General features: G+C 54.7%; 1 protein-coding gene across 2 annotated transcripts in view; it reads left to right on the top strand.

Moving 5' to 3' along the window:
• Positions 1 to 27,136, top strand: part of RGS3 (regulator of G protein signaling 3) — an 81,563-nt gene that overhangs the window by 16,553 nt on the left and 37,874 nt on the right. Inside the window, exons 9-16 of one of the 2 annotated variants that reach the window (XM_058038003.1) lie at positions 1,224 to 1,357; positions 2,107 to 2,212; positions 2,821 to 3,154; positions 3,756 to 3,795; positions 7,604 to 7,791; positions 9,618 to 9,701; positions 16,455 to 16,566; positions 23,163 to 23,203. In XM_058038003.1, the coding sequence (XP_057893986.1) occupies positions 1,224 to 1,357; positions 2,107 to 2,212; positions 2,821 to 3,154; positions 3,756 to 3,795; positions 7,604 to 7,791; positions 9,618 to 9,701; positions 16,455 to 16,566; positions 23,163 to 23,203 (1,039 nt within the window). The remainder of the gene's footprint in view (positions 1 to 1,223; positions 1,358 to 2,106; positions 2,213 to 2,820; positions 3,155 to 3,755; positions 3,796 to 7,603; positions 7,792 to 9,617; positions 9,702 to 16,454; positions 16,567 to 23,162; positions 23,204 to 27,136) is intronic. The other variant, XM_058038005.1, reaches the window with a different exon arrangement.

Raw genomic sequence — 27,136 nt, 5'->3', positions numbered from 1 at the left:
GCTCGTGGCAGATGCTCATAGTTCTTTAGTTTCTGTGCATGGCAGCAAAAATGGGCAAAAATGGGCAAAAAATGGGCAAAAAATGAGCAATGACTGCCTGTGATAGGCATGGTGGTGGGAGGTGAGGAGCATCAGCAGGGAGAAGTGGCACAGGGCAGGTGGGGGGCAAGGTCAGCCAGCTCAGGGAGGAGTGGGAGACCTGACACAGGGAAAACCTTGGGCTGGGAAGTGCCTGTGGAGTCTCTGTGGTGGGAGAGATGCTGGGCTGGCTCCTGAGGTGTTGGAGATGAAATTGTAGGATCTGGAATATCCTGAGCTGGAAGGGACTCACAGGGACCATGGAGTCCTGGTTCATTCAAAGGTGCAGTGCCACCTCTTTGAGGAACCAGCAAACTCCAGAGAGAAAAATAGTGCAATGGGACTGGATCTGTGTTTGGTCCTGCCAGGGCAAGCCAGTTTCTCTTTTGAAGCCTGATTTTGTGCTGAGCAATCACACAGGGACAAGGTGCAGGGAAATGAAAGGAGTGAGGAACAATATCACCCCCTTGGCAACTTCTGCTGAATTCCTCATCTTCCTTCTGCCTGTTTGTTCTCAAAATAATACAGGTCAGATGTAGGATTTGTAATTTTCTTTGCTCTGTCAGTAAAACAAGCATCTTGACTGATGTCTTGGGGGCTAATCAGGTATTTAGAGGATCTGTCACGCTGAGCTGCTGCTGGAAGCCAACATCAAAAAATAAGGATAATTTTATTAATAAGCTCAATGCTCCTCGAATCAGGAGGAGAAATGAGCCTAAATCAACCCAGCATCCATCCTCTCCAAACTCAGTGAGGGAAAACACTCTCAGCCCAGGGAAGGGGTGATGCACACAGATGTCTGGAGGACAGGAGCATGCTGAGCTCCCTCCGGAGCAGGGGAGTGCTGCTATTTCTGTATTCTCCAACAGGAAATGAAATGTTTAAGTGATTTGCTTAGAGAAGTCAGTGTCAGGGCCAGACTGCCAGGTTTTCCTTTCCAATGGCTCCTCAGACCTTTCCTTACACTTGGGAGGGCTGGGAGCAGAGTGTGTGCTAAACAAACACTCCTGTGGTGTTCCAGAGAGCCTTGGCTCCATCTGGCACTGCCTTTAGCCCCCATTCCACCCTGGGGGTGTCAGGGACAGCCCTTCCCCGTCTCCAATGCCATGTGCCAGCATTGCCAGGGCTGTGGGGCAGTGTGGGAGGGATGATCACAGCCAGTGGCTGCTCTCCCACCTGACAGGTGTCTCCCTGCAGATCACCATCCCTCGGGGCACTGACGGCTTTGGCTTCACCATCTGCTGCGATGCCCCAGTCCGTGTGCAGGCTGTGGACTCTGGTAAGAGACTGGATCCTTTCCATCCCTCTTGATCTGAATCAATTCTTGCTCCTTTTTTGCTTCCCAGGCTGTGGACTCTGGTAAGAGACTGGATCCTTTCCATCCCTCTTGATTTGAATGAGTTCTTGCTCCTTTTTTGCTTCCCAGAGCTGGTTGTGATTCTGGAGCTCCCACGCCTCGCAGGACTCTGGGTACCTCCAAGAAACTTCATTAGATGAATTCTCTGTTGCCTCTAATGAGGTCAGAGGCCCCTGGGTTAGCAGTGTGCCACTATTTTGGCAATGTTTTGCAGTAATTTGCAGAGATTTTGTTCCCTTCCCTCTCCAACCTGAGAACTGTCTGGGTGGGTGACCTTCAGAAATCATTTGAGGGGAAAACAGGTCAGAGGGGATCAGGACTGTGGGAATCCTCAGTTCCCTGAATAGAACCTCTTGCTGTGGATCTGTGGGATGGACTGGTGTCTCCAGTGTGCTCTGCTGCTCCCCATTGCACCCCAGGAAACATGGGGATTGCATGCAGTAGCTCTGAGGGAGCACTGCTGGCTCTGTCCTGGTGCTCTGTGTGTGTGGATGTGCTCCAAGGTGGAGCTCCAGGTTGGCTGACCCCATTTCATTTTCGGGTGTGGGTGTCAGATGGGGTTTGGGGCAGTGAGGGCTGCAAGCTGTAGGGCTCTCTGGGGGTCTCCAGGGCTTCTCCTTCCCCTCCCATCACCCTCCTGCCTGGCAGTGACTGGAATTTGTCCCTCTCAGGTGGCCCAGCAGAGAAGGCAGGGCTGCAGCAGCTGGACACGGTGCTGCAGCTGAACGAGCAGCCTGTGGAGCACTGGAAATGTGTGGAGCTGGCACATGAAATCCGGTGAGTGCTCCCCAAAAACCCCAGGGCAGGGAGAGCACTGAGGGACTGAGGGAAGGGGAAAGATCTGAGGGATGCAGGACACTGGGAAAGGATTCCCTGGAGGAGAAGGAAGGATACAGGAAAGGATTCATTGGAAAGGAAGGATGCAGTAAAGGATTCCCTGGAGAAGGAAGGATGCAGGAAAGGATTTCTTGGAGGGGAAGGAAGGATGCAGGAAAAGATTCCCTGGAGAAGGAAGGATGCAGGAAAGGATTCCCTGGAGAAGGAAGGATACAGGAAAGGATTTCTTGGAGGGGAAGGAAGGATGCAGGAAAAGATTCCCTGGAGAAGGAAGGATGCAGGAAAGGATTCCCTGGAGGAAAAAGAAGGACGCAGGAAAGGATTCCCTGGAGGGGGAAGGATGCAGGAAAGGATTCCCTGGAGGGGAAGGAAGGATGCAGGAAAGGATTCCCTGGAGAAGGAAGGATGCAGGAAAGGATTCCCTGGAAAGGAAGGAAGGAGAGGCTGGGGAGCACGGGAGAGGGGCAGAGGCTTTGGAGGGAGGAAGCTGCAGGGCTGGGTGCAGCACACGGGGCTCCAGCCCTGATTTCCCCACCCATCTGTGGCAGGAACTGTCCCTCGGAGATCATCCTGCTGGTGTGGAGGCTGGTGCCGCAGGTGAAGCCGGCCCACGAGGCCATGCCCCGCCGCTCCTCCTGCAAATCCGCCTACGACCTGCAGTCCCCGCCGCAGAAGCGGGAGAAGAGCGGCCCCGCGCAGGCCGAGCAGCGCCGCAGCTGCCACATCCTGTACGATGGCACCGAGGGGCTGGGGCTGCACACCTGGGACAGGTACACGGAGCTGGGCAAGCGGGGCCCGAACACCCTGCCCGCCCTGTCCCGGGTGCCCTCGGCTGCCGACCAGAACTACATCATCCTGGCGCCGCTGAACCCCGGCAGCCAGGTACGGTTCGGGCTGTGCAAGGCCCGGGGTTGCAGCCTCTGCTGGGCTTGCTTCAGCCTTAGCCAGTATCAGCTCTAAATGCTTGCCCGTTTTACAAGCCACACCTCTGTCCCCTTTCACTGTTTTCCTAAAGCATTTTCCTGCTGCCTCCCCTCAGGGCTCACCCAGGGGCGTGGGGAGTGTTCCAGAGAGCCTTGGCTCCATCTGGCGCTGCCTTTAGCACCCCTTCCATCCATTACCTGTGGGGCTCACAGTCACAGCCCACTGTTTTGTTCCCACTTCACAAGACCGCACTGTCAGTCATTGCTCTCATTTTCTGCTGCAAAAATGATTTTCCCCCCTCTCTGAATTGCTTTGGCTTGGCTGGGTTTGGCATTTACCTCTGTTCTGGCTGTGTCACTGTCCCTGAGGCCTGCTGCAGGTGACCGTGTTCCCACTGCATAAGACCATACTGTCCTTCACTGCTCTCATTTTCTGCTGCAAAAATTATTTTTTCCCCTTTCTGAAGTGCTTTGGCTGGCTGAGTTTGGCACGTTACCCTCTGTAGCTGTTGTGTCACTGTCCCTGGGGCCTGACCGTGTCCCCGTCTCTGTCCCCACAGCTGCTGAGGCCCGTGTACCAGGAGGACAGCACCGCTGTGGGTGAGTGTGCCTGGGCTGGGACAGCTGCTCAGGGCACCCAGCTGGGCCTCCTGGCACCACCAGCTCCCTGTGCCAGCCCTGCAGAGCTGGGGTTGAGGGCAGGAGCAGCCCAGGGGCTTTGGGATCACTGAACCCAGAATCAGAGGGGAGCTGGGCCCGGGGTGAGCCTCACATGAGGGGTTGGGGGAGCTCTCAGAGGGTTCTGATGGTGGGGATCTCCCAGGGCAGGGTGAGAGCTCTGAACATCCTGCTTCCCACGTGTTCTTCTCATCCATGAGGCCTTGCTGGGAGAGCTGATCCCCTGCTCTGAGGCTCCTGCAGTGCCCCAGGAGTGAGGGTGGCTGTGCCTCACATCAGTGCCAGCAGCTGTGCCACATTTGGGGAATATTCAAGCCCAGGGCTGCTGCAAAGTCTCTGGGCCAGCTCTCCTCAAAAAACCTTTGAAACATAAGCTCATAACACAAACCACAGCTGTGAGAGGTGTGTGTGGGAGCTCCCTGGGGATGGTTGGACTGTGGGAAGAGTGGCCTGAGGTGGTGGCAGGGCTGGGCACTGCAGGAATCCAGGTCCATGTGGAAATCCCCCCTGTCTGCTGATGGATTTGGGAGCTTTGGGAGGCTGTGCTTGCCCTGGCCTGGCTGGGTGCCCTCAGGATGAGCTGAGCTCCTGGAGGATGTGAACCCCTCAGCATTCCCTGTCTGGCAAACTTGGTGCTGTCTCTGAGGTGGGGCTGTGTCCAGAGACAGCCCAGAGTGGGGCTGGCAGAGCCATGGGGCAGTGCTATGGGGCAGGAGGGAGCACTGAGAGCCAGGCCCCCCTGCCTTGGGAGCTCCCAGCCCTGGAGCTCTGCACCAGGAGAATTTTCCACTCTCAGCTGCAGGGGATGTTTTGTTCTGTGGATAATTGCAGCTCTTTCCTGCTGTTTGTGGGTCCTGTGAAAAGATGAGCTGGACCACGGGGACTTGTTCTTACAGTGGGGTGGGATTTGAAAGGCTTGGGCTTCTTCCTGTAGCAAATTTTGGATTTTTATGGATTTGTTTTTAATTATTTAATGTTAAGTTCAGAGGGAGGGAGGTATCAGTTAGCCTGAGCAGGGATGAAGTGTGGCAGCACAGAGCTGACATTTGGGTGTGTTTCTGTGCCAGGACCTGTGCAGGTGATTGTTTCCTCTGATAGAACGAGGTGATTTAGGGATAAGAGCAAAAGCAAATCCTGAACAGCCCAGACAGATCTTATCTGGCCTGTGCTGAGCTGTCTCTTGAGCTTTGATGTTATCTGCCAGTGCAACCAGGAAAAAGGGAAAAGGGAAAATGTCAGGGTTAATGCACTTAGAGGTGGAAACAAGCTCTGAGGTCATGAGGGTGCCCCCAGCAGAGGCAGCTGCTCCAGCCAGCAGTAAACAGCCAAGCTGGCTTCCCAGCCCAGGCTGGCTGCTCTGCTGCCTTTATCTGGGAGTAAATGTGCTATTTCCTAATGCTTAATGGAATATGTAATGCTGGGCAGCTTTGTGTGTTTGCTTTGGACCAGACCTTATCTGCCCTGGGCCACAGTCAGGAGTGTTTTGGCTCATTTCTGCCTGGGAAGGTGCTGGGCATCCCTCACTGTGCCAGGGTAAAGGCTCTGTGGTGGGAGCAGGAGCTCCAAAAAGCTCTGGGTGGGAGCAGGAGCTCCAAAAAGCTCTGTGGTGGTAAAAGGAGCCCCAGAAGCTCTGGGGTGGGAGCAGGAGCTCTAAAAAGCTCTGTGGTGGGATCAGGAGCTCCAAAAAGCTCTGTGGTGGTAAAAGGAGCTCCAGAAGCTCTGTGGTGGGAGCAGGAGCTCCAAAAAGCTCTGTGGTGGGAGCAGGAGCTCCAAAAAGCTCTGTGGTGGTAAAAGGAGCTCCAGAAGCTCTGGGGTGGGAGCAGGAGGTCCATAAGCTCTGTGGTGGGAACAGAAGCTCCAAAGGATCTGTGGTGGTAGCAGGAGCTCCAGGAGCTCTGGGGTGGGAGCAGGAGCTCCAGAAGCTCTGTGGTGGGAGCAGGAGCTCTGTGGTGGGAGCAGGAGGTCCATAAGCTCTGTGGTGGGAGCAGGAGCTCTGGGGTGGCTGCAGGGAGGGAAGGAGAGGTGCTGGGGTCCCCAGGGAGCTGCAGGGGAGATGCTCATTCCTGTTCCTGGGACATCCCTGTGGGGGAGAAGGAGAATGCTCCAGCTCCTCACCTGGATGTGTTCAATCCCAGGGGAGAGCTCTGCCTGCAGCCCCAGGCTGGCTCAGTTCATCAGCTACAGGAGGAGGGAGGAAGGAAATATTGGTTGATTTTTCAGTGGGGCTTCTTCTGAAGGTGTGAATTTTGGTTAGAGAGCCATGCAGCTCCTGTTGGATCTGTTGCCTGTGAGTTTTAGGGCAGTTTTAGGTTGCTGGGGTCCAGCAGGACGTGGTCTGGGGTGGGAGGGTGCAGGAGGAAGGCTCCTGTAATCCTCCTTTGGGTGAGGATAACTCTCCTCAGGGAAGAGGGACAGACTGAAAGCCAGTCAGGCTGCTTGGGCCTTTTCCAGCCCAGAATGTAATGCTGACAAACAGAGGATGATGTGATGCCAGCCTCATGAACAGTGAGCTCATCCTTTATAAATACACCCAATGTCTGAGGAGCCACTGCTGGCAGCAGCAGGGATTGATCCAGCCATGAGTGTTTGTGACTCCTGCCTCTTTCTCTGGCACCTCCAATCCCAGCATCTCCTGAGAGCTGTCATTAACCCACTGCCCCATGGCATGGCATTCCTGCACTTTGCTAATTCCATGCCCACAATGCAGAGCAGCCAGGGCTTGTGTGGATAAAAATGATGAAGTTCCTCTCTTGGAGCCCCTTTAGGCCCTGGCAGGGGCTCTGAGCTCTCCCTGGAGCTTCTCCTCTCCAGGTGAGCACCCCCAGCTCTGCCAGCCTGGCTCCAGAGCAGAGGCTCCAGCCCTTGGAGCGTCTCAGATGTCTCCTCTGGACTCATCCAGCAGCTCCAGGTCCTTGCTGGGCTGGGACCCCAGGGTGGGACAGAGCCCTGCAGGGGCAGACTCGGAGGGCAGAGCCCTGGTGGGATGTGGTGGCCTGAAGCAGAGCTTGCTGTGCCCTCCCTGGGGTCTGTTTGTACCTTCCCAGCTGTGTCTGTGCTGCTGGTGGCACCCACTGGAGTCCTCAAGCCACCAAGCAAACAGCCCTGGACAAACCCACCCAGGGGCCTCTTGTTTGCTGTGACAGTGTTCTCAGGGGTTCTTGGATGAGGAAGAGATGAGGATCTGACTCCATGTTTCAGAAGGCTGATTTATTATTTTATGATATATATTACCTTAAAACTATAGTAAAAGAATAGAAGAAAGGATTTCATCAGAAGGCTGGCTAAGAATAGAAAAGAATGATAACAAAAGTTTGTGGCTCGGGCTCTGTGTCCAAGCCAGCTGACTGTGATTGGCCATTAATTAGAAACAACCACATGAGACCAATCCCAGATGCACCTGTTGCATTCCACAGCAGCAGATAACCATTGTTTACATTTTGTTCCTGAGGGTTCTCAGCTTCTCAGGAGGAAAAATCTTAAGGAAAGGATTTTTTATAAAAGTTGTCTGCGACAGTTTGCCATTAGAAACAATGGATCAGTGCTGTTATTCCTTGAATCCCTGGGACTCCTGGGTAGCTGAGTGCTGCCTGTCCCTGCAGCTCCTGGCCCCAGCAGCTCCCCAGGGTTCCCAAGCCCTGCTCCAGCCTGGGAGAGCAGGACTGAGCTGGAGTGACAGAGCTGGAGCTCCCTCCTCATCCTGTGTTTCCTTCTGCCTCCTGTGTCCGTCCAGGGAATGGCTCCAAAGGGAAATCCCACACGGGCTCTGGGAGGAAATCCAGGCTGATGAAGACTGTGCAGAGCATGAAGAGCTCTGGGAACTACCAGAACTGCACCATCGTGAGGCCTCACATCCCCCATTCCTACGGCACCTACGTGACCCTGGCCCCCAAAGTGCTGGTGTTCCCCATCTTTGTGCAGGTCAGTGGGTGTGCTCAGTGCCCAATCTCACCCCAAAGTTCTGGTGTTCCCCATCTTTGTGCAGGTCAGTGGGTGTGCTCAGTGCCCAATCTCACCCCAAAGTGCTGGTGTTCCCCATCTTTGTGCAGGTCAGTGGGTGTGCTCAGTGCCCAATCTCACCCCAAAGTGCTGGTGTTCCCCATCTTTGTGCAGGTCAGTGCAGCCTCAGTGCCCAATCCCAGCTCCAGGGAGTGCCCAGCTGGGCATCCATGCCAGGATCTCCCTCCTAGCAGAACCCCTGCCATGCTCAGCTCTCCTCTGGAGCTGGCTGCACTTGGCACAGTGCTGGGCTGACCAGACTGGACAGTGCTGGGGGCTGTCTCAAAGGGAATTATGTCCTGCCCAAGCAATTCTCTGTTGGATTTTTGTTTCTCCTTTTCAGCTTTCAAATGTGGCCCTTGGTAATTGTTTGGGTCAAGAGGAGGTGTCCCAGCTTTTGGGTTTCAGAGATAACTTTGGAATTGCAGATCAGTGTGGTTCTTCTTGATGGTTCTTTGTGCTGTCAGTGTGTGCAAAGGGGTTTTAATTTAGCTGTGGTCACATTAAAATTTGGGCAGCCAGGGCCTCACCATCGTCACAGGGAAGAGTTTCTCCCCAGTATCCCATCCATCCCTGCCCTCTGGCAGTGGGAGCCATTCTCTGTGTCCTGTCCCTCCATCCCTTGTCCCCAGTCCCTCCCCAGCTCTCCTGGAGCCCCTTCAGGCCCTGGCAGGGGCTCTGAGCTCTCCCTGGAGCTTCTCCTCTGCAGGTGAGCACCCCCAGCTCTGCCAGCCTGGCTCCAGAGCAGAGGACAAGGATTCAGAGCAGTAATGGCTCCACAGGGGATATTCTGCCTCTGCAGGTCCATGAGCTGTTTTAAAAGAACAGCCTTGAATTTGGTGGTGGTAGCTCTAACTCCCTCCGTGTCCTTCATGTGGCCAGAACCCCAAAAATCTCATCTGCTCCATGTATTTTAGCACATTGCTGATGAATCCCTTCCTTTCTGAGCCTGTGGGGAGCCCTTTGTCCTCCTTTGTCCACCTCAGCCCAGCCTGAAGCCATGGTCCCCATTCCCTGTCCCTCCTGCCTGAGGGCAGTGTGGGCTGGGCTGGAGCTGGGGCTGGTGTCTGATCCCCCCCTCCTCCCTATGGCCCCTGGCTGAGCCCTCAGCTTGTGTTGGCAGGAACACAACTGGAACTTTCTGCCTCCTTACTCCCAAAGCTCATCCTGGGTTGTGCCTGGGATTCTGCCCCTTCAGGAGCTGCTTTGTCCCTCTGCAGTGTCACCCTGCAGGGCCTTGTGCAGATCCCTCCTGTTCCCACTCTGCTGCTGCTGCAGGGTTTGTTGTGCACTCAGGACACCTGAACCTGTCCCATTCTCCAGCACTGAGCTGGGTGTGGCACGGGAAGGGACAGGAATTCCTAAAAGTTGCTTTAGGAGTGATGCACACCATCAGGTACAGCGCTGGTGCCTGAGGGACGTGGGAACCTGCCTGCCAGCTCTGTGGTTGTGCTTCCTGCTGACAAACACCCATCACCCCCCTGAGAGCAGCCCCTGTCAGCTGCTGCTCTTTTCACAGCTGGAGGTGTGAGAGCAAGGCTCTGTTTTCTCCCCTCACTGGACTGCAGACTCTGTGTCCTTCTGAGCGCAGCGAGGGGTGGCGTCTCCCCGTGTGAGTTACAGCTCAAAGTGAGACAAAGAGGGTTTGGTGGGTGGAAAGTGTATCTCACTAACCACACTGTCACTGGAAGGTGTGACTGTTTCTTTTGTTTCCTTTTTTTTTTTATTATTTTCCCATCCAAATGTAGCCCCTGGATCTTTGCAACCCAGCCCGGACTCTGCTGCTGTCGGAGGAGCTGCTCCTTCTCGAGAGCAGGAACAGAACCACACAGGTAAAACTCTTCACTTTGTCTGGGGTCTCCAAACCTGCTGCTCTGCTGTCTTATATAGAGGATTGAATTGTAGAATCACCTGCTTTGGGTTGGAAGGGACCTTAATGCTCATCCTGTCCCATTCCACGGGCAGGGACACCTCCCACTGTCCTAGGTGTTCCCAGCTCTGTCCAGCCTGGCCTTGGGCACTGCCAGGGATCCAGGGGCAGCCACAGCTGCTCTGGGCACCCTGTGCCAGGGCCTGCCCACCCTACCAGGGAACAATTCCTAACTCCCAATATCCCATCCAGCCCTGCCCTCTGGCAGTGGGAGCCATTCCCTCTGTCCTGGCATTCCACAGCCTTATTCTTGTCTCCAGCTCTCCTGGAGCCCCTTTAGGCACTGGAGGGACTGGAACGGATTCCTCATTACATTGAGAAGGGAAATGTTTCATTGTGCAGTGATTATATTGATATGATATTTGGAAAGAATTCTGGACAGTTTATTGTGGGAAAAACTAAATATCAAAACTCTTTTGTGCTAGAAATCAACTGTTGTTCCTGTTGCCTTTGGGCTCAGAGAGGAAACTGTGGGTGGCAAATGCACATCAGTGACAGCCCTGAGGCTCAGGAGGAGGGGGTTTGAGATGTTTTGTGCCAGTTTAGAGAAGCACAGAGTGGTTCAGGCTGAAAGGCATCAGGGAAGGTCATCCAGGCCCATCCCCTTGTTCAGGATCCCCTGAAGTCACTCAGGGTTGTGTCCAAATGGCTTTGCAGCATCTCTAGGGAAGGAGAATCCACTAGAACTAGAAACAGACAGAGAACTTGCTGCAGATGTTCTCAGAATTTCAGTTCCTGAAACAGCTCACGTGTCCTGCCCAAATTCCTCTCGTTCTTCTTACTTCAACTTTCCCGCCATGTTGTTGGAGAGCTGGTGGAACTCTGGGGCACAACAGGACTTTGGCACCCTGGGGATGAGACAACTCTTACCAAACTGGCAGGGTTTGGATGTGTTGATCATGTCTGCTGCTGGCTTCACTTGCATCCAACTGCAAAGTCTGCAAAGCCTTGGAATGTGGGAGGGAGGCAGAGCCCACTCGTGCACTGCTAACCAGAAACATTTCTTCTGGGGCAATTTCAGAGGATCTCACAGAGTAATCTGGGGTTGAATTCAGTAGGAGCGAACAATGTGTCATCTCCACAGATCTTAGAGAAAATTCTGCTTCACTGGTTTGAGTTTCTGGGTGGCCAACAGCAGAAGGCCTGAGCCAAGTCCCACCACTGGCCAGTACAAACCAGCAGAGGGTTGTGCTAAGTGACTCCTCTCTCTTTCTGGTTTTCATTGTGTAATTCATCCTTTGCTTTGACTTAAACAACTTTTCCTTTTTTTCTGCCCAAAAGTACATGAAAATACATCAAAGCACATCAAAATTTCCATGATTGATTGGAAAACATGGTACTAACTTTTAACTAAACCCCTTTCCCTGTCTGCCCTGCTGTCCTGTGCTGCTCAGGGTCTTGTGGGCACCTGCAGGACTGAAACCCAGGAAAACTGCTGGTTGTGTGGCACAGCTGTGCTGGGTGGCTTGGGGGTGCAGCTGAAGGCAGGGAGCTCCTCCTGGCTGGGTTGGTTGACCTGCCTTCAGGCCAGACACAGATATTTGGAGCAGCAGCCACATCTGGAATATTTATGGATAATTAATGCTGTTTGCAGTCTGGGTGGGGTATTTGTGCATGTGGGGGGGATGAAGAACCCCAGGGCAGGGGTGTTTGGAGGAGCAGAAACCCCACTGTGGGCAGGGTGAGGAGGAAAATGTCTCAGGGAAAGGACTCTGCTTATGATGCTCTTGGGATGAGCTGGAGCTGGGAGAGTCTCAGGTTGCTGTTGATAATTGCTGCCCCAGATGTGCAGGGTGTCTCTGCTTCAGCCTGCACAGCTGAAGAACAAGTCTGGACTCTTCACTTTTCGGTCTTGAGGTTGTTTATTAATTCTTATCTGTAAAATTTTCTTTCTGCCCAGCTGAGATCTGCTCAGCAGGGCAGCCACAGGCACTCTGTGTTGTCCTTTTATACTACAAACTACATATAACATATTTACACTGAATTCCCAATACCTATCACCTGTGTTAGACAGTGCACTTCTACTCTAAACCAATCCCAAAGTGCCACCATCACTGCAGAAAATGGAGAACAAGAAGAAGAAGGAGAAAGGCTGGACACGCCCAGATTCCTCCATCTTGTCCCCATAACCCCCATACCAAAAATCCTAAAATCTACATTTTCACCCTGTGATCATTTTATTATTACACCATTCAAACCTGTGTGACTTTCATGTCCTCATACAAAGCTGGTAACTTGCTCCAGGGGTCAAAATCAAATCCCCAGGTGTTCTGGGCTCTGTGCCAGGGTCTCTGAGCCCCCTGACGGGGTCCTCAGCAACTCTGGACACCCAGAGGGATGCACTGAGCTCTGACAGGAGAGGATTTCCCAGCTGGAGCTGGTGCCAGGGTAGGGCAGGGTGCAGGCCAGGGGTGTGAGGCAGTGTTTGGGAATGCTGCTGCCCTGTGGCTGTGCTGTCTGGGTGAGCTGGCACAGGGGCAGGGCTGAGTCAGTGGGTGAGGAATGAGCAGTGCTGAAGGGAACAGCCCGTGGTGCTGAGCCCAGGCTGACAGGGACAGTGGAGAGAGCAGGGCTGGGATGTCACCTGTGGCCCTTGGAAGGGCTCTGTCCTGTCCCAGTGTGTGGCACAGCCATGGAAGGCTTTGTGGAGCTTGTGCAGGTCTCTCTGGAGTGCCAGGCTCTGCTTTGGTCCTGCTGGGCTGTGAGGGGAGAGAACCTGAACCTCTGCAGCCAGCAAGGCCTAAAACAGCCTGGACACCACAGGTGGCTCCTCTCTTTGCTGGACTTGAGTTCTTTCCCTCTCTGATGCCTGGGCAGAGGCTGCCTTGTGTCCAACCAGTCCTCCCTTCCTTGCTCCATGAGGTTTTCTGTTTTCCCACTGCTCTTCCCACACAGCCTCTCTCCAGCTGGGCTCCTGTGCTTTGCAGGATTGTTCTCTGTGTGTTATTAATCTGTTTTACCTGAGAGGCTCAAGACAGGAGGGCCTGGGTGCAAGGACCAGAGCTGCAGCTCCTGCTCCTTTCTTTCTTTCCCAAACCCCCAGAATCTTTTCCTGTGGCAGTTTCCACATCAGGCACTGCATCCTTGTCCCTGAGCAAACTCTCTCCCATCTCCTGAAGGAGTCAACCTATCTCTCTGGAGGCTTGCCAGGGTCTGTCCTTTCCCTGACCTTACCTCTGGGGCAATCCTCATTCAGGCCTTAATCACATCCTGTCTAGACTTTGCTGCAATTCCCATTTTCTGGCCTCCTGAAATCCCTCCAGCCCCTGGAGTGCCAGAGGAGCCAGCGGGGGATGGCCCACGGGGTGTCCAAGGTGGCCTCTGGCCTTGTCCATCCATCTCCGGTGGACCTGGAGTTCTCCCAAAGCCCTGAGGTGTCTGCTCAGTGTGGGCCATGCTCCTGCCCTCCTCATCCCTCCTTTCTGCCACTCTGGCAGGGTCTGCAGGTCAGGATGGATGGATTAACTGTCTAGAAGCCTTTTCTTCTGAGTCCTGCAGCCTCGTGGATGGGCTTGGCTGGGTTAATTCTCCTCTCTAGAGCAGGAGGCTTTCTCCTCTTTCTCCTCTTTCTCCTCTTTCTCCTCTTTCTCCTCTTTCTCCTCTTTCTCCTCTTTCTCCTCTTTCTCTCTCCAAGGCTGCATTTCTGGGCACCTTTTCACAGTGATTTTGTTGCCACCTTTTTCTTCCCAAGGTGTGATATTGGCTCCCTTCTGCCCCGGGCAGGGCTCAGTGGCAGTCCCAGGGTTATCCCCCTTTGGCAGCACACTGACCCAGGGTCCTGCCTTCCCTCTTGGCTTTCGGTTTCTCCTCATTTCCCTCTTTAAATGTGTCCCTGTCTCCTGTGCCAGTGCTTTGCCAATCATGTCCTGTAGCTGCTCAGGTCCCTCAGCAGAAGAGCTTTGCTGTTTGTGGTGCAGAGCGCACCCAGATGAGCAGTGTGGGGACATCAGGGTCAGCTCTATGAACCTTTCCCCCCTGTAAAATCTGTTCAGACCCCCCTAAAAGTCCATGTGACAATGGCCATTGGCCTCAGTCACTGCAGCAATGACCCAGGGTGCCCATCCCTGTCTTCAGAGAGTCCTTCTGTCCTGGCAGCTCCTGGAATTCTGACTCTGGGCTAGGAAATTCTGCTAAATACCCAAAGCTACTTTGACCCTGCAGGGAGCAACTCTGGTGAATTCTGTGACTTGCCTGGGTGAGCCCAGACGTTGTGTTTGTTGTTTGTTTGCTCTTGGCTTTTAGGAGCCCTGTGGTTTCTCAGGGTAGATGTGTTTGCCAAGGGCTGTTACAGACAGGTCACAGCCTGTGAGAGTGGGATGGCTGCCCAGGGCAGAGCTCCATGTTACTCCTCCAGTCTGCCCTCACTCCTGCTGCCCTGGGCTCATCCCTGAGGCCCCTCCTCAGCTCTCAGGTGTCCAGGTCTAATCTCTGGGTCTGCCAGAGCCCCAGGCCCACAGTGCTGGGCTGTCCCTGCCTCTGTCTCTGTCCCTGTTCCTGCCTCTGCCCCGTCCCTGTCTCTGCCTCTGCAGATGGAAGGGGCACTTTTATTTTTCCTCCCAACAGCCTGGAGGAGCAGAGGCACCTCTATCAACTGCTCTCAGATCAATTGTCTTCCTGGAAGCAGCCTCTGACAGAGACTCTCCTACAGAACCTGCACTTTTGTGCTTTTACCTTCTACATCCTGAATACAATCTGTCCAATTTTCCTGTAAAAGTTCAATACCTGTAAATCCTTAGCCATGTAATTCCATTTCCAAGATTCCCTATTGAAACTTGCTTGGCTTTGAAGTGATTTTCTTGCTGCTCCCACTCTTTTTTCTACCCTTTAAACTTCCAGAGGCAGTAGGTTTTCAGTTTCTTTCCTCCATTTCTGTGTGACTGTTAGCTGATCATGCTTTTATCTCCTTCACTTTGGGTTGCTGTTCCCAAAATCCCTTCAGCATCTCTTCTTTGTGGTTGAGGGGCCTGAGATGGCACCAGACATGTCCCAGAAAATGGCACAGCTTTGGCACAAGGTGGGCATGGGCTGAGGGTTGTAGTGCAGTTTCTGCCAGGTTATTCCTTGTGCTACCAACAAGATCAGAAGGAATGAAGAGGGTGGATGTGGGCACAAGGCCAGCAGAGTGTTGAGAGCAGAGGAAGGGATTTTCCAAATAACACAGACAAGAACATCCCCTCCCTGGTTTCACTGTCAATTAAAGCTCCACCAGCAGCTTTGTACTTACTGAGAATGCCACAAAAATGAACTTGCACTGCAAGGAGAATTCTTGTGGCAAGGGCTTGGTTTTGGATTTGGAGCCAGATGCTCTTCCCTGAGGTGAGACTCCCCAGCATGTGACAACTGTTACCCAGCTTGTCCTCCTCAGGATGTGTCCATCAGCCACAGACACAAACTGTGCTGTCAGCTGAGCAGAGTCACCTCTCTGTGCCCCCTCCCACCTCTCTGGGGCTCTGGGTGTTGTCTCCTTTTGCTAAAAGACCACAAACCCTTCCTTGCTGTGGCTCAGTGTTGCAAAACTTTCCCTTTGTTGTGGGAGGTTTGGGGGGCACTGCAAGTGCCTCACCCTGAGCAGGTCTGGCACCCACTGTGCCACTATGCCAGTGCCACCTTGCAGCTGCTCCCTGGCTTCTCTGGTGACCAGGGCACAGCTGGGGCTGGGCCAGGGCAGCTCAGGCTGAGCTCAGGGCAAGGCTCTGCCCCCAGAGGGTGCTGGCACTGCCCAGGCTGCCCAGGGAATGGGCACGGCCCCGAGGCTACCAGAGCTCCAGGAGCCTTTGGGCAGCGCTGCCAGGGGTGCCCAGGCTGGGGTTGGCAGGGACAGGGGCTGGGCTGGGGGATCCTTGGGGTCCCTCCAGCTGAGGACATTCTGTGATTCCATGATTCTGTGATCTTTGAGGCTCTCTGCGTGCCCCAGCTCCTGGAGGCCAGAACAGGCTCACACCAAGCTTCTCATCCCTGGGGGGGTTCTGGGTCCAGGATCTCCAGTGCAGTGGAGAAACCCATTCTTATTTTCAAGGTCCATTAATCTGAACTGATTCACTGGGGACCTCAGGCAAGTAAATGCAGGGACAGCATTTACTGTCCCTGGCCTGGAGGAGCCCCCAGCCCCTGGGACACCCAAGGCTCTGCTGGGGCACAGCTCTGGGAGACTCTTGGGTGGTGTTTCCTGTCCACCCCCACAGTGGTTTGAGGCGTCAGGTTTGTCCCCTGCAGCTGCTCTCTGTGGTCCTGCTCTTGTAAAAACCAAACTTTACTTTCTCACTGAGAGCAGCGAGGGTGATCAGAGGGATCAGATTTGCTTTCAGGCTGCAACTTCTGCAGAGTGCTGGGATTAGTCGGCAACTTCTTCCCTCCTCCTGCTGTGATTTGTGACTGGTGTAAGTGGGAAGTGACAGGAGGGAGCAGAGAGGGTGTGTTTGTGTGGTGTGGAACTGCCAGGCAGGTTTATCCCTCCTGTCACAGCACTCACCAGCCTCAGGAAGCGGCTGCCAAGTCAGGGGAGCCTCATCCAAAGCTCGCTGGGTGCAGCAGCCCCTTGGGAAGGGCTCTCTGGGCTCCCTGGTGCCTCTCCCCGGGGCAGGGGACATTTCCAGGACACTCAGTGCCAAGAGATGAGCTCCCTATAGCTCCTCCTGTGCTGCTCCTGTGCTTCCAGGTGACTCTCTTTGTCTACTCCGACCTGCTGCTCTTCACCAAGGAGGACGAGCCCGGGCGCTGCAACGTGCTGAGGAACCCTCTGTACCTGCACAGTGTCAAGCTCCAGGAGGGTGAGTGTTTGCAGCAGCAGCTGGAAGCATTTTGGGGTTTTTCTGGCTGCTGGCTGCAGAGGTTTCTGGCCAGCAGCACCCTGCTGTCCTGGTGCTTCCAGGTGATCCTTGCTGGGGTGCCAGCAGCACCCCTGCTGTCCCTGCATTTACCTGGGAGCTCCATCTCCTGGGACACCTCAGGAGCACCCAGGCCCTTTCCAGCCTTTCTGGGTGCATGGCTCAGGATCTGGGCTGGCATTCCCCAGTTGGTGTCACACTGTCACAGCAGGGACTGGCCAAGGCTGGGAAAGGGAACTGAAGCCTTGAGGTTTGCCCCATGATGCCTCGAGGGAGTTCAGAGATTGGCTCCAAGCGTGGCTGGCCAAGCTCTGATGACCTTGACTTTGCTACTTCTCTCTTAAGCTGCCCACGGTTTCCCTGTTGCTCACATCCATCCCCCTGCTTACCCCTCAGGGGAGGAAAGAGCAAACCCTCAGAGCAGGGCTGGGGACCTTGCCCTCACCCTGCACTTTGGCTGACACCTTTTGTGTCCAGCTGAGGGCTCAGAGAGGGCTGGGATGACTGGAAATGGGTTAATTCAGGCTGTACAAAAGACTGCCTTTAGCTCCTCGTGGTCTAAAGAGGAATAAGGGAATTGCTTTACCACATCCTATTTGCTATGGTGGAGCCACTTGTTGGCCCTGGGCCCAGTTTCACCTTATTCCTTGTGTGCTGTGGTTGCTTTTGGGTATGGGCTTGTTTTATGTGCAGTTACCTGAGTGTGCCACAGCTCCTCCTGCAGCCCAGGCAGCTGCCCTGGGACCCCACAGGGAGAATCAGGATGAGATTGAAGGAGAAACTTTCCTGTCATGAGGTTGGTCAGATGTTGAGTGGCCCAGAGAAGTTTTGTGATCTCCAGTCCTGGAGGCATTCAGGACTCCTGAGTGCCCTGCTCTGGGTGCTTGGTCAGGGATTGGACTCCAGAGCCACCAGAGAGGCCCCTTAGAACCCAAATTACCCTGGAAGTGATGAGCAATGTTTTATGCAGTCCTGTGGCCTGACCAAAAGGAATGAATCCAGATCTGGGCTGCTTCTCCAAAGGGATCCTTTTCTGGGTGAATTTTGCTGCTTGCCATGACTTTCCCCAGCTGAGCCACGAGCCCTGTGGATGGGCTGTGTCTCTCCACATGCATCACGTTGCTCTGAGCTCAGTGCTGGACACCACAGGCTGCCTGTCACTTGTTATTTCCCATTTCCAGCAACGTTTCTGTTTCCAGATGAATTCCCTGACCTATTTGGTGGGAGCAGAAGCACGGGGGAGGGAGATGGGGCACCACAGCCACGAGCCACTGAGAAAAGCCATTGAAGCCTCCCTGGGCTTTGCTGAGTGTGTTCTCAGCACTGCTTATTTCTAAGAAAGGGACAAAAGAAATTGTTCCATGTTAAAGTGCTTTTGGTCAGCTCCTGGGCTGTGTGTGTGCTGCCTCTGGCTGCTCCCAAAGGCTGGGGAATAGCTCTGCTTGGAGAAATCAGCATCCCTGCTGCTGCTCCTGGCTCTGCCCAGGATTGTGCCTCCTCACCTCGGGCATGGGGGATTTATGGGCAGTTTTCTGCCACTTATTTCCTTGTTGCCATAATAACTCGGCTGGATCCTGTCTGGAACAGCTTCCCAAGGCTGTCCAAAGGAGATGGGGTCCCTGCAGCCCTGAGCCACCCCCCGTGCACTGGGAATCCAGCCCAGCTGCTGTTCAGGCAGCTCAGACCCTCCTGCTTGGGGCAGGGCTGCTTCAAAGGCGGCTGGAGGGAGCTGGGAGCTGTCTGTCCCTCTTGGCAGGGGTTTGCTGCTGCTCTCCTGAATGACTGAGAGGCCCATGAATAGGAACAGGCGTGTGGCTGCCTCCAACAATTGAGACATCTCCGGTGCGCTCAGGGCCATTGTGCTGTTTCCTGTTCCTGCTCTGTGCGAAAGCAAATCAGTCTGATCTGCCTCACAATGCTGCCTCTTCCTGCTTTACAGCTCAGCACGGGCTGATGAGCTGGCTGCAGTGACACAGGGCTGGCTTCCTCAGCAGCCCACTGTGGGAATTTCCACACACCGGGATCCTGGTTCCCCCCCAGTGGCTGTGCTCAGCTTTGGGACAGAGAGGAGTTTTCCTTTATCCCCACTCTGGGAGCCCATCCCCAGCTGGGATCCTGCAAACAGGGGCTTCTTGACATCCCAGCTGCTGTGTTGTGCAGCCCCAAGATGCTCAAGGGGCCAAAGTGGGATTTAAGGGCCTGCTGTTCTTCCTTGGGATGCTGGGGAGCACCCAGGGCTTGCACCCTGCCACACTCCCCAGTGGATGAGCTTGTCCCCTCCTGCAGCTGGGTTTGGATGTGCTCAGCAGCATATCCCACACACCAGGGCCTGGCAGCACCTTGTCCTGGCTGCTGGGGGCAGTCCCAGCCTGGCTGAGCAGAGCTGAGGGTTTGGGCTCGGGGTGCCTGCCCTCAGCAGGGCACTGCCACAGCAGCAGCACCAGCTTCCCTCTTTGCCCCTCTTTCTGACCCAACACCAGCCATGCACCCCCAGATCCTGAGAGCAGCAGGTGCTGTCCATGGGCTGCTCAGGGAAGTGGCAGAGGCAGAGAGGAGCTGCTGTGCAGTGTGGGTGTGCAGGACAGGGCTTTGCTGGACAGGGAATGTGTCCCTGCAGAGCTCCCACTGATTCTCGTGCCCAGCCTGGCACAGGCTCAGCTCACGTCACTCTGGAAGGCAAACCAGCCCCAGCTCAGCACATCAGGAAGAGAAGGAAATACCTCCAAGTGAGCTTTTTCCTCCTGCTTATTTCTTCTTAGCATTTCCCTGACTTTGGCTGAGGGAATGTGCTGTGCTGCTGTCACGAGAGCAGAGCTGGGGATCATCCCAGGTGTCTGCCACCTCTTCAGTGCCAGCTTGTGCTTCTCCTGTGTATTTCTGGGCTCTGGGCACATCAGGCTCTGCTGCTCCACCCTGACCCTCCAGAGACATGGAAAGAATCCTGGCAAACCTGGTTTGTGGTGAAATCTGCACCCAGGTCAGCCCTGCCTGGCTCTGCCATTGCCCTCCAGCCTCCCCCTGTGCCCTGCCAGGGATCAGCCCTGCCTCAGCCCAGCTGCTGGGATGGGCAGCCAGTGCATTACTGAAGTTCTCCCTAAAGGCTGGAAAAAATGGGATTTGAGCCATTCCTTAGCCCAGACTGGCCCCCTGCTTTGTGTGTCCTGCTGGGCTGTGTGTGGCAGTGAGTCCTGGAGGGACAGGAACAGCAGCTGCTGGCTCTGGAGGCTGCTGGTGCCAGGATTCACAGCTCAGGGGAGAGGAATTTGAAAGGGAACTTAATTCTGGTGGGTTTGCACCTTGTCAGGATCACTTGTTACTGCAGAAAGAATCCCCCGAGGCCCAAGGGGAGCAGGGTCATTCCCTGGGCTGGCACCCTCCAACAGGACATTTCTTTATGAGGATCCTCACACTATGAAAAGCACGTTCATTCTCCTGTGAAAACGTAAAAAGTTTAATAAAGGACAATAGGAGACAAGGACCATGGAGCAAAGGTTATTAAGGCTGGGTGCATCTTGGCATCTAAGTGTTATCTTTGGGAATACCCCTTAAATACCTTTTAATTACATCAGCCTATTGCATATTCACAGACTCTTATGCATAGTAAACTTTTCCTTAAATTAGTTTACATATTCTAAGAATTGTTTAGCATATCTGCTCCTCGAGTCTGTTTTTTAAGAGTATGTGTATTTTTTGGTCCTGGTTTTAGTCTATTTTTATTATTTCTAGGTTTTGGGCCTTGGTCCACACTGTGACACTCTATGGTGAGTGCTGATAGTTGGCACATCTGTAGGAGGTGTCTTCTTCATATGTTTATTGAATGTTATCTCATCTAAGAAGGCAGTTTAATGCAAGTATAGCTATTTCACTAGTATGTCTAAGCTTAATTAACAACAGAAATAAAAACTGTATATTTATAACAAAGTTACTTTAACACTACTGATATAAAATCCATTTTAATATTTGCAAAAACCCAATATTTTAATATGTATTTATGGCAACATCATCAGGGAAAACCTGGCTAAAGCTCCTGAAGAAACACAGCTGGGATGTGCTGTGACCTGCTGTGCCAGTCAGCCTGGAGGGGTCCTGGGGCAGGGCAGAGCAGGGCCCAGCTCAGGAGAAGCAGGAGAGGATGGTGGGCTCGTGGTGTGCCAGCAACAGGCACAGATCCTGCTTCCAAACTCTGCCTTTCCCAAGGGGAAAAGCACAGGGTGAGGGGCTCCAAAGGGCTCCATAGGGAAATGCTGCTGGGAGTGATGGGAGAGGGGCTGGGAGCACTCAGGCACTGCCATGGGGGCAGTGGGTGTGTGTCTGTGTGCAGGGGTGAGGGATGGGCTCCCAGCCAGGCCCAGCTGCTCCTGCTGCCAGGATCCAGCACCCTCCCCTCCTGGGAATGAGGATTTGGAGGGGCAGCCCTGGGGGAGCACAGGGGAGATTTTGGGAGCACCTGAGAGGGCCACAGCAGCACTCCCAGTGGTGCTGCCTCCAGCAGCCACTGTCACACAGTGTCCTGGTGTCCCTGTAGGGATTTTCCAGCCCAAATCCTGCAAAATGCATTAAAACTGAAGCTGGCAGTGGAGGCAGAGCTGTGACCCCACAAAGGACAGCTGGAATGGACACCCAGCAAAGGGCTCCAGGCCAGTTCTTCCTGGGTTTCACGTGGCCCAGGGAGTGACTCAAGAGGCACACGAGTCCCTCAGTGGGTCACAGCTCTTATCTGGACATTTGGGCTGCTGCCTGCAGCAGGAGAATTGTTTTCCTCCAGGGAACAGGGTGTTTCCAGCCCTGTGCAGAGCCTGTTCCCATCCAGCAGCTCAGGCTGCTGAAATGAAGCAGAGCTTGTGCTGACACCACTGGCAGTGGGATCTGCAGCCATGCCCAGGCTGCAGCCCTGAGCTCCTGGCACAGATAATGGCATTAGGAGGGTCAGGGAAGCAGCAGCCCCACGGTGCTGCCAAGGGCAGAGCCGCTGGGGAGGGACCAGCCAGCTCCTGGAGAAGGGATGTCCTGCCCTGGAGATGGGATGTCCTGCCCTGGAGATGGGATGTCCTGCCCTGGAGATGGGATGGGATGTTCTGCTCTGGAGATGGGATGGGATGTCCTGCTCTGGACATGGGATGTCCTGCCCTGGAGATGGGATGTTCTGCTCTGGAGATGGGATGTTCTGCTCTGGAGATGGGATGGGATGTTCTGCTCTGGAGATGGGATGTCCTGCCCTGGAGATGGGATGTTCTGCTCTGGAGATGGGATGTCCTGCCCTGGAGATGGGATGGGATGTCCTGGAGATGGGATGTTCTGCTCTGGAGATGGGATGTCCTGCCCTGGAGATGGGATGTTCTGCTCTGGAGATGGGCTGTCCTGCTCTGGAGAAGGGATGTTCTGCTCTAGAGATGGGATGTCCTGCCCTGGAGATGGGATGGGATGTCCTGGAGGAGGGATATCCTGCCCTGGAGATGGGATGTCCTGCCCTGGAGATGGGCTGTCCTGCTCTGGAGATGGGATGTCCTGCTCTAGAAATGGGATGTCCTGCCCTGGAGATGGGATGGGCTGTCCTGCTCTGGAGATGGGATGTCCTGCTCTGGAGATGGGATGTCCTGCCCTGGAGATGGGATGGGATGTTCTGCTCTGGAGATGGGCTGTCCTGCTCTGGAGATGGGATGGGCTGTCCTGCTCTGGAGATGGGATGTCCTGCTCTGGAGACGGGCTGTCCTGCTCTGGAGACGGGCTGTCCTGCCCAGAGCTGAGGTGACCCTGTCCTGGGCAGTTCCATGTCCTCCTGTGGGTTGGTGTGTGCCTGGAGCTGGCTTCCCTCGAGGCTGGGGACACACCAGGGCCAGGTAAATCCTCAGTAATGCCTTTTGGTTGGGTGCAGGGAAGGCTGGACCTCCAGGGTCCCTTGGCTGGGTCTCCTTGGTGTCCCCATGCTGGGCAGTTTGTCCTCAGCCCAAAGGAGCAGGATGAGCTCCTGCCCCATCCTGCTGCTTCCCATTGCTCTGGGATTTGGCTCCATGCCCTTGCAGAGGCAGTGCCCCAGCTGCTGGCACTGGGAGAGGCTGGGACAGACAGCAGGACCACCAGGACCCCCAGGACCACCAGGACTTGGGGCAAGAAGCTGGGAATGAGATGCAGGAACAGGAGTTTCTCTGTGAGTCCTCCTGGGAGCAAAGTGCCCCCAGGGATAGGATGGAGACACCCATCCCTGATTCCCAGGGTGGCTGTGTGGGTGCTGCAGGACGCTCCCACAGGCTGCAGGTGCCAAGGCAGGCTGGGCACAGGGCCTGCAGTGCCTCTGAATGCAGCAAACCCTTTCCAAAGGAGGAACCCCGGGAGGATCCCTGCCAGGGCACTGAGTCCCTGCAGGGCGCCGCCGTGCCCGGCCCTGGCAGATGCCACATACATCACCCAGCTCACAGCCTGGTACTGGGGACAACAACAAGCACTCATTCAGGGCTGTCTCTCAGCCAGTTCCTCTGCCAGTGGTTCCTCTTGCAGAAATGCAGCTGCAGCTTCGCCCTGATCCTGGTTTTTCTTCCCTGCAGGTTCAGAAGATCGCAAGTTCTGCATCCTTTACCTGGCAGAGGTGAGTGCTGCTGATTTCCACTTTAACCTTCCAGTGAGAGCTGGGCAGGTACTGACAGCTCTGATCCTTTTTCTTGGGCAAGGAGCACTGAAAAAATTGATTTTAACTTCTCTTTAAATGAATTTGCCAGAAACCTGGAAAAGAAATGTAATGGCTGTAGAATATGTGAATAAGAAGCTGCTAAAAGGAGCTTGGGCAGCACTAGGACAGGTTTCTTTTTCCCTTCTCCCTGTGGATCTTCCTTGAGACACCTCACTTTTGTTTTCTCTTAGGATTCTTACCCCTGGGGGCAGATTTCTTTGCCAAGTGTTTTGTCATTATTTTTAGGCACCTTGCTTTTCTTGTCTTCAAACATCCAGGTTTGGAGCCCTCAAAAAAAAAAAAATAAGGAAGCCCAGTGTGAAAGCAAAATGACAGCTGTAAACCCACATGTAGCTGAGTGCTCTAAGCAGCCTTGGAGTCACCAAGGCTTTGGCACAGTCCCTTTTGTCAAATCAAGGACTGTGCAGAGTTGGTTCTCACTGCACCTCCCTAACCACTGAAGGCCATGGGTTTTTTTTTTTTACTTTTGACTTTGCTGTGTTCCTGCTTTCAAGGCCTTGCACTCTCTGAGGTGGGAAGGTGGGTCTGGGAAAGCTCCCCAGGGCACAGAGGAGAAAGGCAAACACTGCTGAGTGCAATAATGAGCCATTGTGAGGGCTGGGTGCAAATGCTCAGGGTGGAAGTTGTTCACCTTGAGAGGCTGGAGCTGGGCCAGGGCACGACTCACTGCAGAATCCTGCACTCCTCTCCTGTTCCTTCCTTCCTTGTCTGCTCTGTGCTCTGTGGCAGGGGCTGAGCCTCCCCTGGCTTTGCTCAGTGTGTGTCCCAGGCAATGTCACCCTGGGCTGGGGACAGCTGGGCTGTGACTCAGCCAGGCTGGGCTGGGTGCTTGGATGAGCCTCTCCTGCATTTCTCTGGCACTTGGAAAAATGCACTCAGAGCCTGATGTTTGGTTTAGAAGCTTAGTGCCCCTAAGTAGAAGTGACCAAAACAGAGCTGGCTGTGTTTCATGAGATCCTGAGATGTGAAAAGTGTCTTTGTCAGGCTGTAATGAAGGGCTGGGCTCTCTTCTGAGGGCCCAATTGGCTGTGAGAGCTCTGGTGATGGAGATCCCTGGCATTGCTGTGGCTGGAGTGGAGCACTTGGATAGAAAATGTGAGGTTTTTGCTTTCCCACCTCCTGTTCCCCCACAGATTTCAACAGTTCTGGAGTGGCCATGCTGTGGGACTCTGCAAACCCTGGCTGCTGCTCCTGGGCTGCTTTGGGGCACTCACAAGGGCAGTGGAGCTTCCCAGCAGCTCTGCCACGTGCTGGACCCCAGGGCTGGGTGATCTCCCCTGCACTGCCAGCCCAGCTCTGAGGTGACACTGGGCAGCCCTGGCTTGGGGACAGCACCTGGCCAAGCAGGGTGTGCCCTGTGCCACCCTTCCCTCCCAGCCCCATGGCTGTAAGAGCTGAAATGAGGGATGTGGAACTCCAGGGGCTCTCCAAAATGCACTTTATTGTATACAAAATGCAGTTTATTGTATACAAAATGCAGTGTATTCCATCCAGGAGGTTACAGCAGCCCAGGGTGGTGGGTGACAGAGCTGTGCCCACAGCTGTCAGCTCCAGCTGCAGGCAGGCCTGGAGACCCTTTGGGTTTGCTTACAATTTTTCTTTGCTGAGCATCTTCATACAGCAGAACCAATCTATACCTTAACCATTACCTATAGCCTATCATAACTACTGTAATTACCATGTTCATGTTACTGTTCTCCAATCACTAAAAGTCAGTACATTACAGTTTAAGCTAGAAGTTGTTTTTCAGTTTTCTTGCAGTGGAAAATTCTGAGACCTTTTTTCTACTTGCTACATCAGCAGGCTTGTTTGCCTGTGCTCTCTTTCTGCTTGGTAAAAACATCTTGTTTGGGGTGGGTTTATCCTTTGCTCTAAGCCATAAAAACCCCTTCTAACTCACACACCCTTTGCCTCCTTGGTTATCCAGTGAGACTGGCTCAGCAATTCTTTTCTTCTATATCAAAACTTGCTTCCATCTCTATTCCTTCTTCAGATTCTACATTTAAAAATCTTTCTGCCAAGCACACAAATCTGTGAGACTTTCTTGTCAAACTTTCATCCTTCCTAACACGAGGCTGCTGCTGTGTCCTGGCCAGAGGGAGCAGCTGGCTCCAAGGTGGAGGGGACAGGAACCTGCCAGCTGTGGGTGCCCTGGGGCTCTCCAGCAATGAGAAATTGGGGTTTGAAAGGGGAACAAGGTGGGGATGTGTCTGTGAGTCAGCAGTGAGCCTGGGCAGCATGGGGCTCTCCCAGCACACTTCTCTCAGATGTGTCTGCTGGGAAGCAGTGACCTGTGAGCTGCAGGTCACCTCCCCAGGAGCCACAGGGAGGGGGGACAGGGCTGCAGGGCTGGGGATGGGGCAGGAGAGCAGGAACCCCCCAGATGTGCAGCACAGGGGCTGTGCCCTTGGCCCCAGGTGGAGAGTGAAAGGATGGGAACATTCCAGCATCTGATTGCTGCAGGGAAGCCAGGAAGAGCATTTCCTTCAGGTTATCTCTCTTTTCTTTTTGGCATTCACATTTTGGGAGCAGATCTTTGCTTACAGGCCTGTGGGGTGTCACCAGCAGGCTTGGGAGGGGACAGTCCCCTCAGAGGCGTCCCTGCAGGCTGGCTCTCACAGAAACACTGCAGGGGTCAGTGGGGAGGCTGTGGGTCCCTCTCTGGCCTGGTGGGAGGCTGGATTTGTGTGATAAGGTGATTTTTGCAGTGGGCCTGCTCTCAGATGAGGGCTGGGGCTGGGGCTGGAAAGTGGCACTTGCAGCAGTCCTTGGGCCATCCCAGTGCAGCTCTCCCCAGCACCTGGCAGCTCTGGTATCCAGTGGGTGCCACACTCTGCTTGTGGCACCTTCTTCTGCCCTGCTGAAAAGCTCAGCCTCCTTCCTGGCTGTGGGAACAGCCTCTGCAAGGATGGGCTCCCCTGAGGGTCTGGCTGTGCCCTGGGGACAGGGATTGCCCCAGAGAGTGGGCTGGCTGTGCCCTGGGGACAGGGATTGCCCTGAGAGGGGCTGGCTGTGCTCTGGGGACAGGGATTGCCCCAGAGAGTGGGCTAATTATGCTCTGGGGACAGGGATTGCCCTGCAGAGGGGCTGGCTGTGCTCTGGGGACAGGGATTGCCCTGCAGAGGGTCTGGCTGTGCCCTGGGGACAGGGATTGCCCTGAGGGGCTGGCTGTGCCCTGGGGACAGGGATTCCCTTTGAGAGGGGCTGGCTGTGCTCTGGGGACAGGGATTGCCTCAGAGAGTGGGCTAACTGTGCTCTGGGGACAGGGATTGCCCTGAGAGGGTCTGGCTGTGCCCTGGGGACAGGGATTGCCCTGAGAGGGGCTGGCTGTGCTCTGGGGACAGGGATTGCCTCAGAGAGTGGGCTAACTGTGCTCTGGGGACAGGGATTGCCCTGAGAGGGTCTGGCTGTGCCCTGGGGACAGGGATTCCCTTTGAGAGGGGCTGGCTGTGCCCTGGGGACAGGGATTGCCCTGCAGAGGGGCTGGCTGTGCTCTGGGGACAGGGATTGCCCTGAGAGGGTCTGGCTGTGCTCTGGGGACAGGGATTGCCCTGAGAGGGGCTGGCTGTGCTCTGGGGACAGGGATTCCCTTTGAGAGGGGCTGGCTGTGCCCTGGGGACAGGGATTGCCCTGCAGAGGGGCTGGCTGTGCCCTGGGGACAGGGATTCCCTTTGAGAGGGTCTGGCTGTGCTCTGGGGACAGGGATTGCCTTTGAGAGGGGCTGGCTGTGCCCTGGGGACAGGGATTGCCCTGCAGAGGGGCTGGCTGTGCCCTGGGGACAGGGATTGCCCCAGAGAGGGGCTGGCTGTGCTCTGGGGACAGGGATTGCCT

Source organism: Melospiza georgiana, chromosome 20 (assembly GCF_028018845.1).
Source record: "Melospiza georgiana isolate bMelGeo1 chromosome 20, bMelGeo1.pri, whole genome shotgun sequence".
Lineage (NCBI taxonomy): Eukaryota > Metazoa > Chordata > Aves > Passeriformes > Passerellidae > Melospiza > Melospiza georgiana.
The sequence above is the reverse complement of the archived record's forward strand: the minus strand, read 5'-3'. Positions and strand labels throughout refer to the sequence as shown.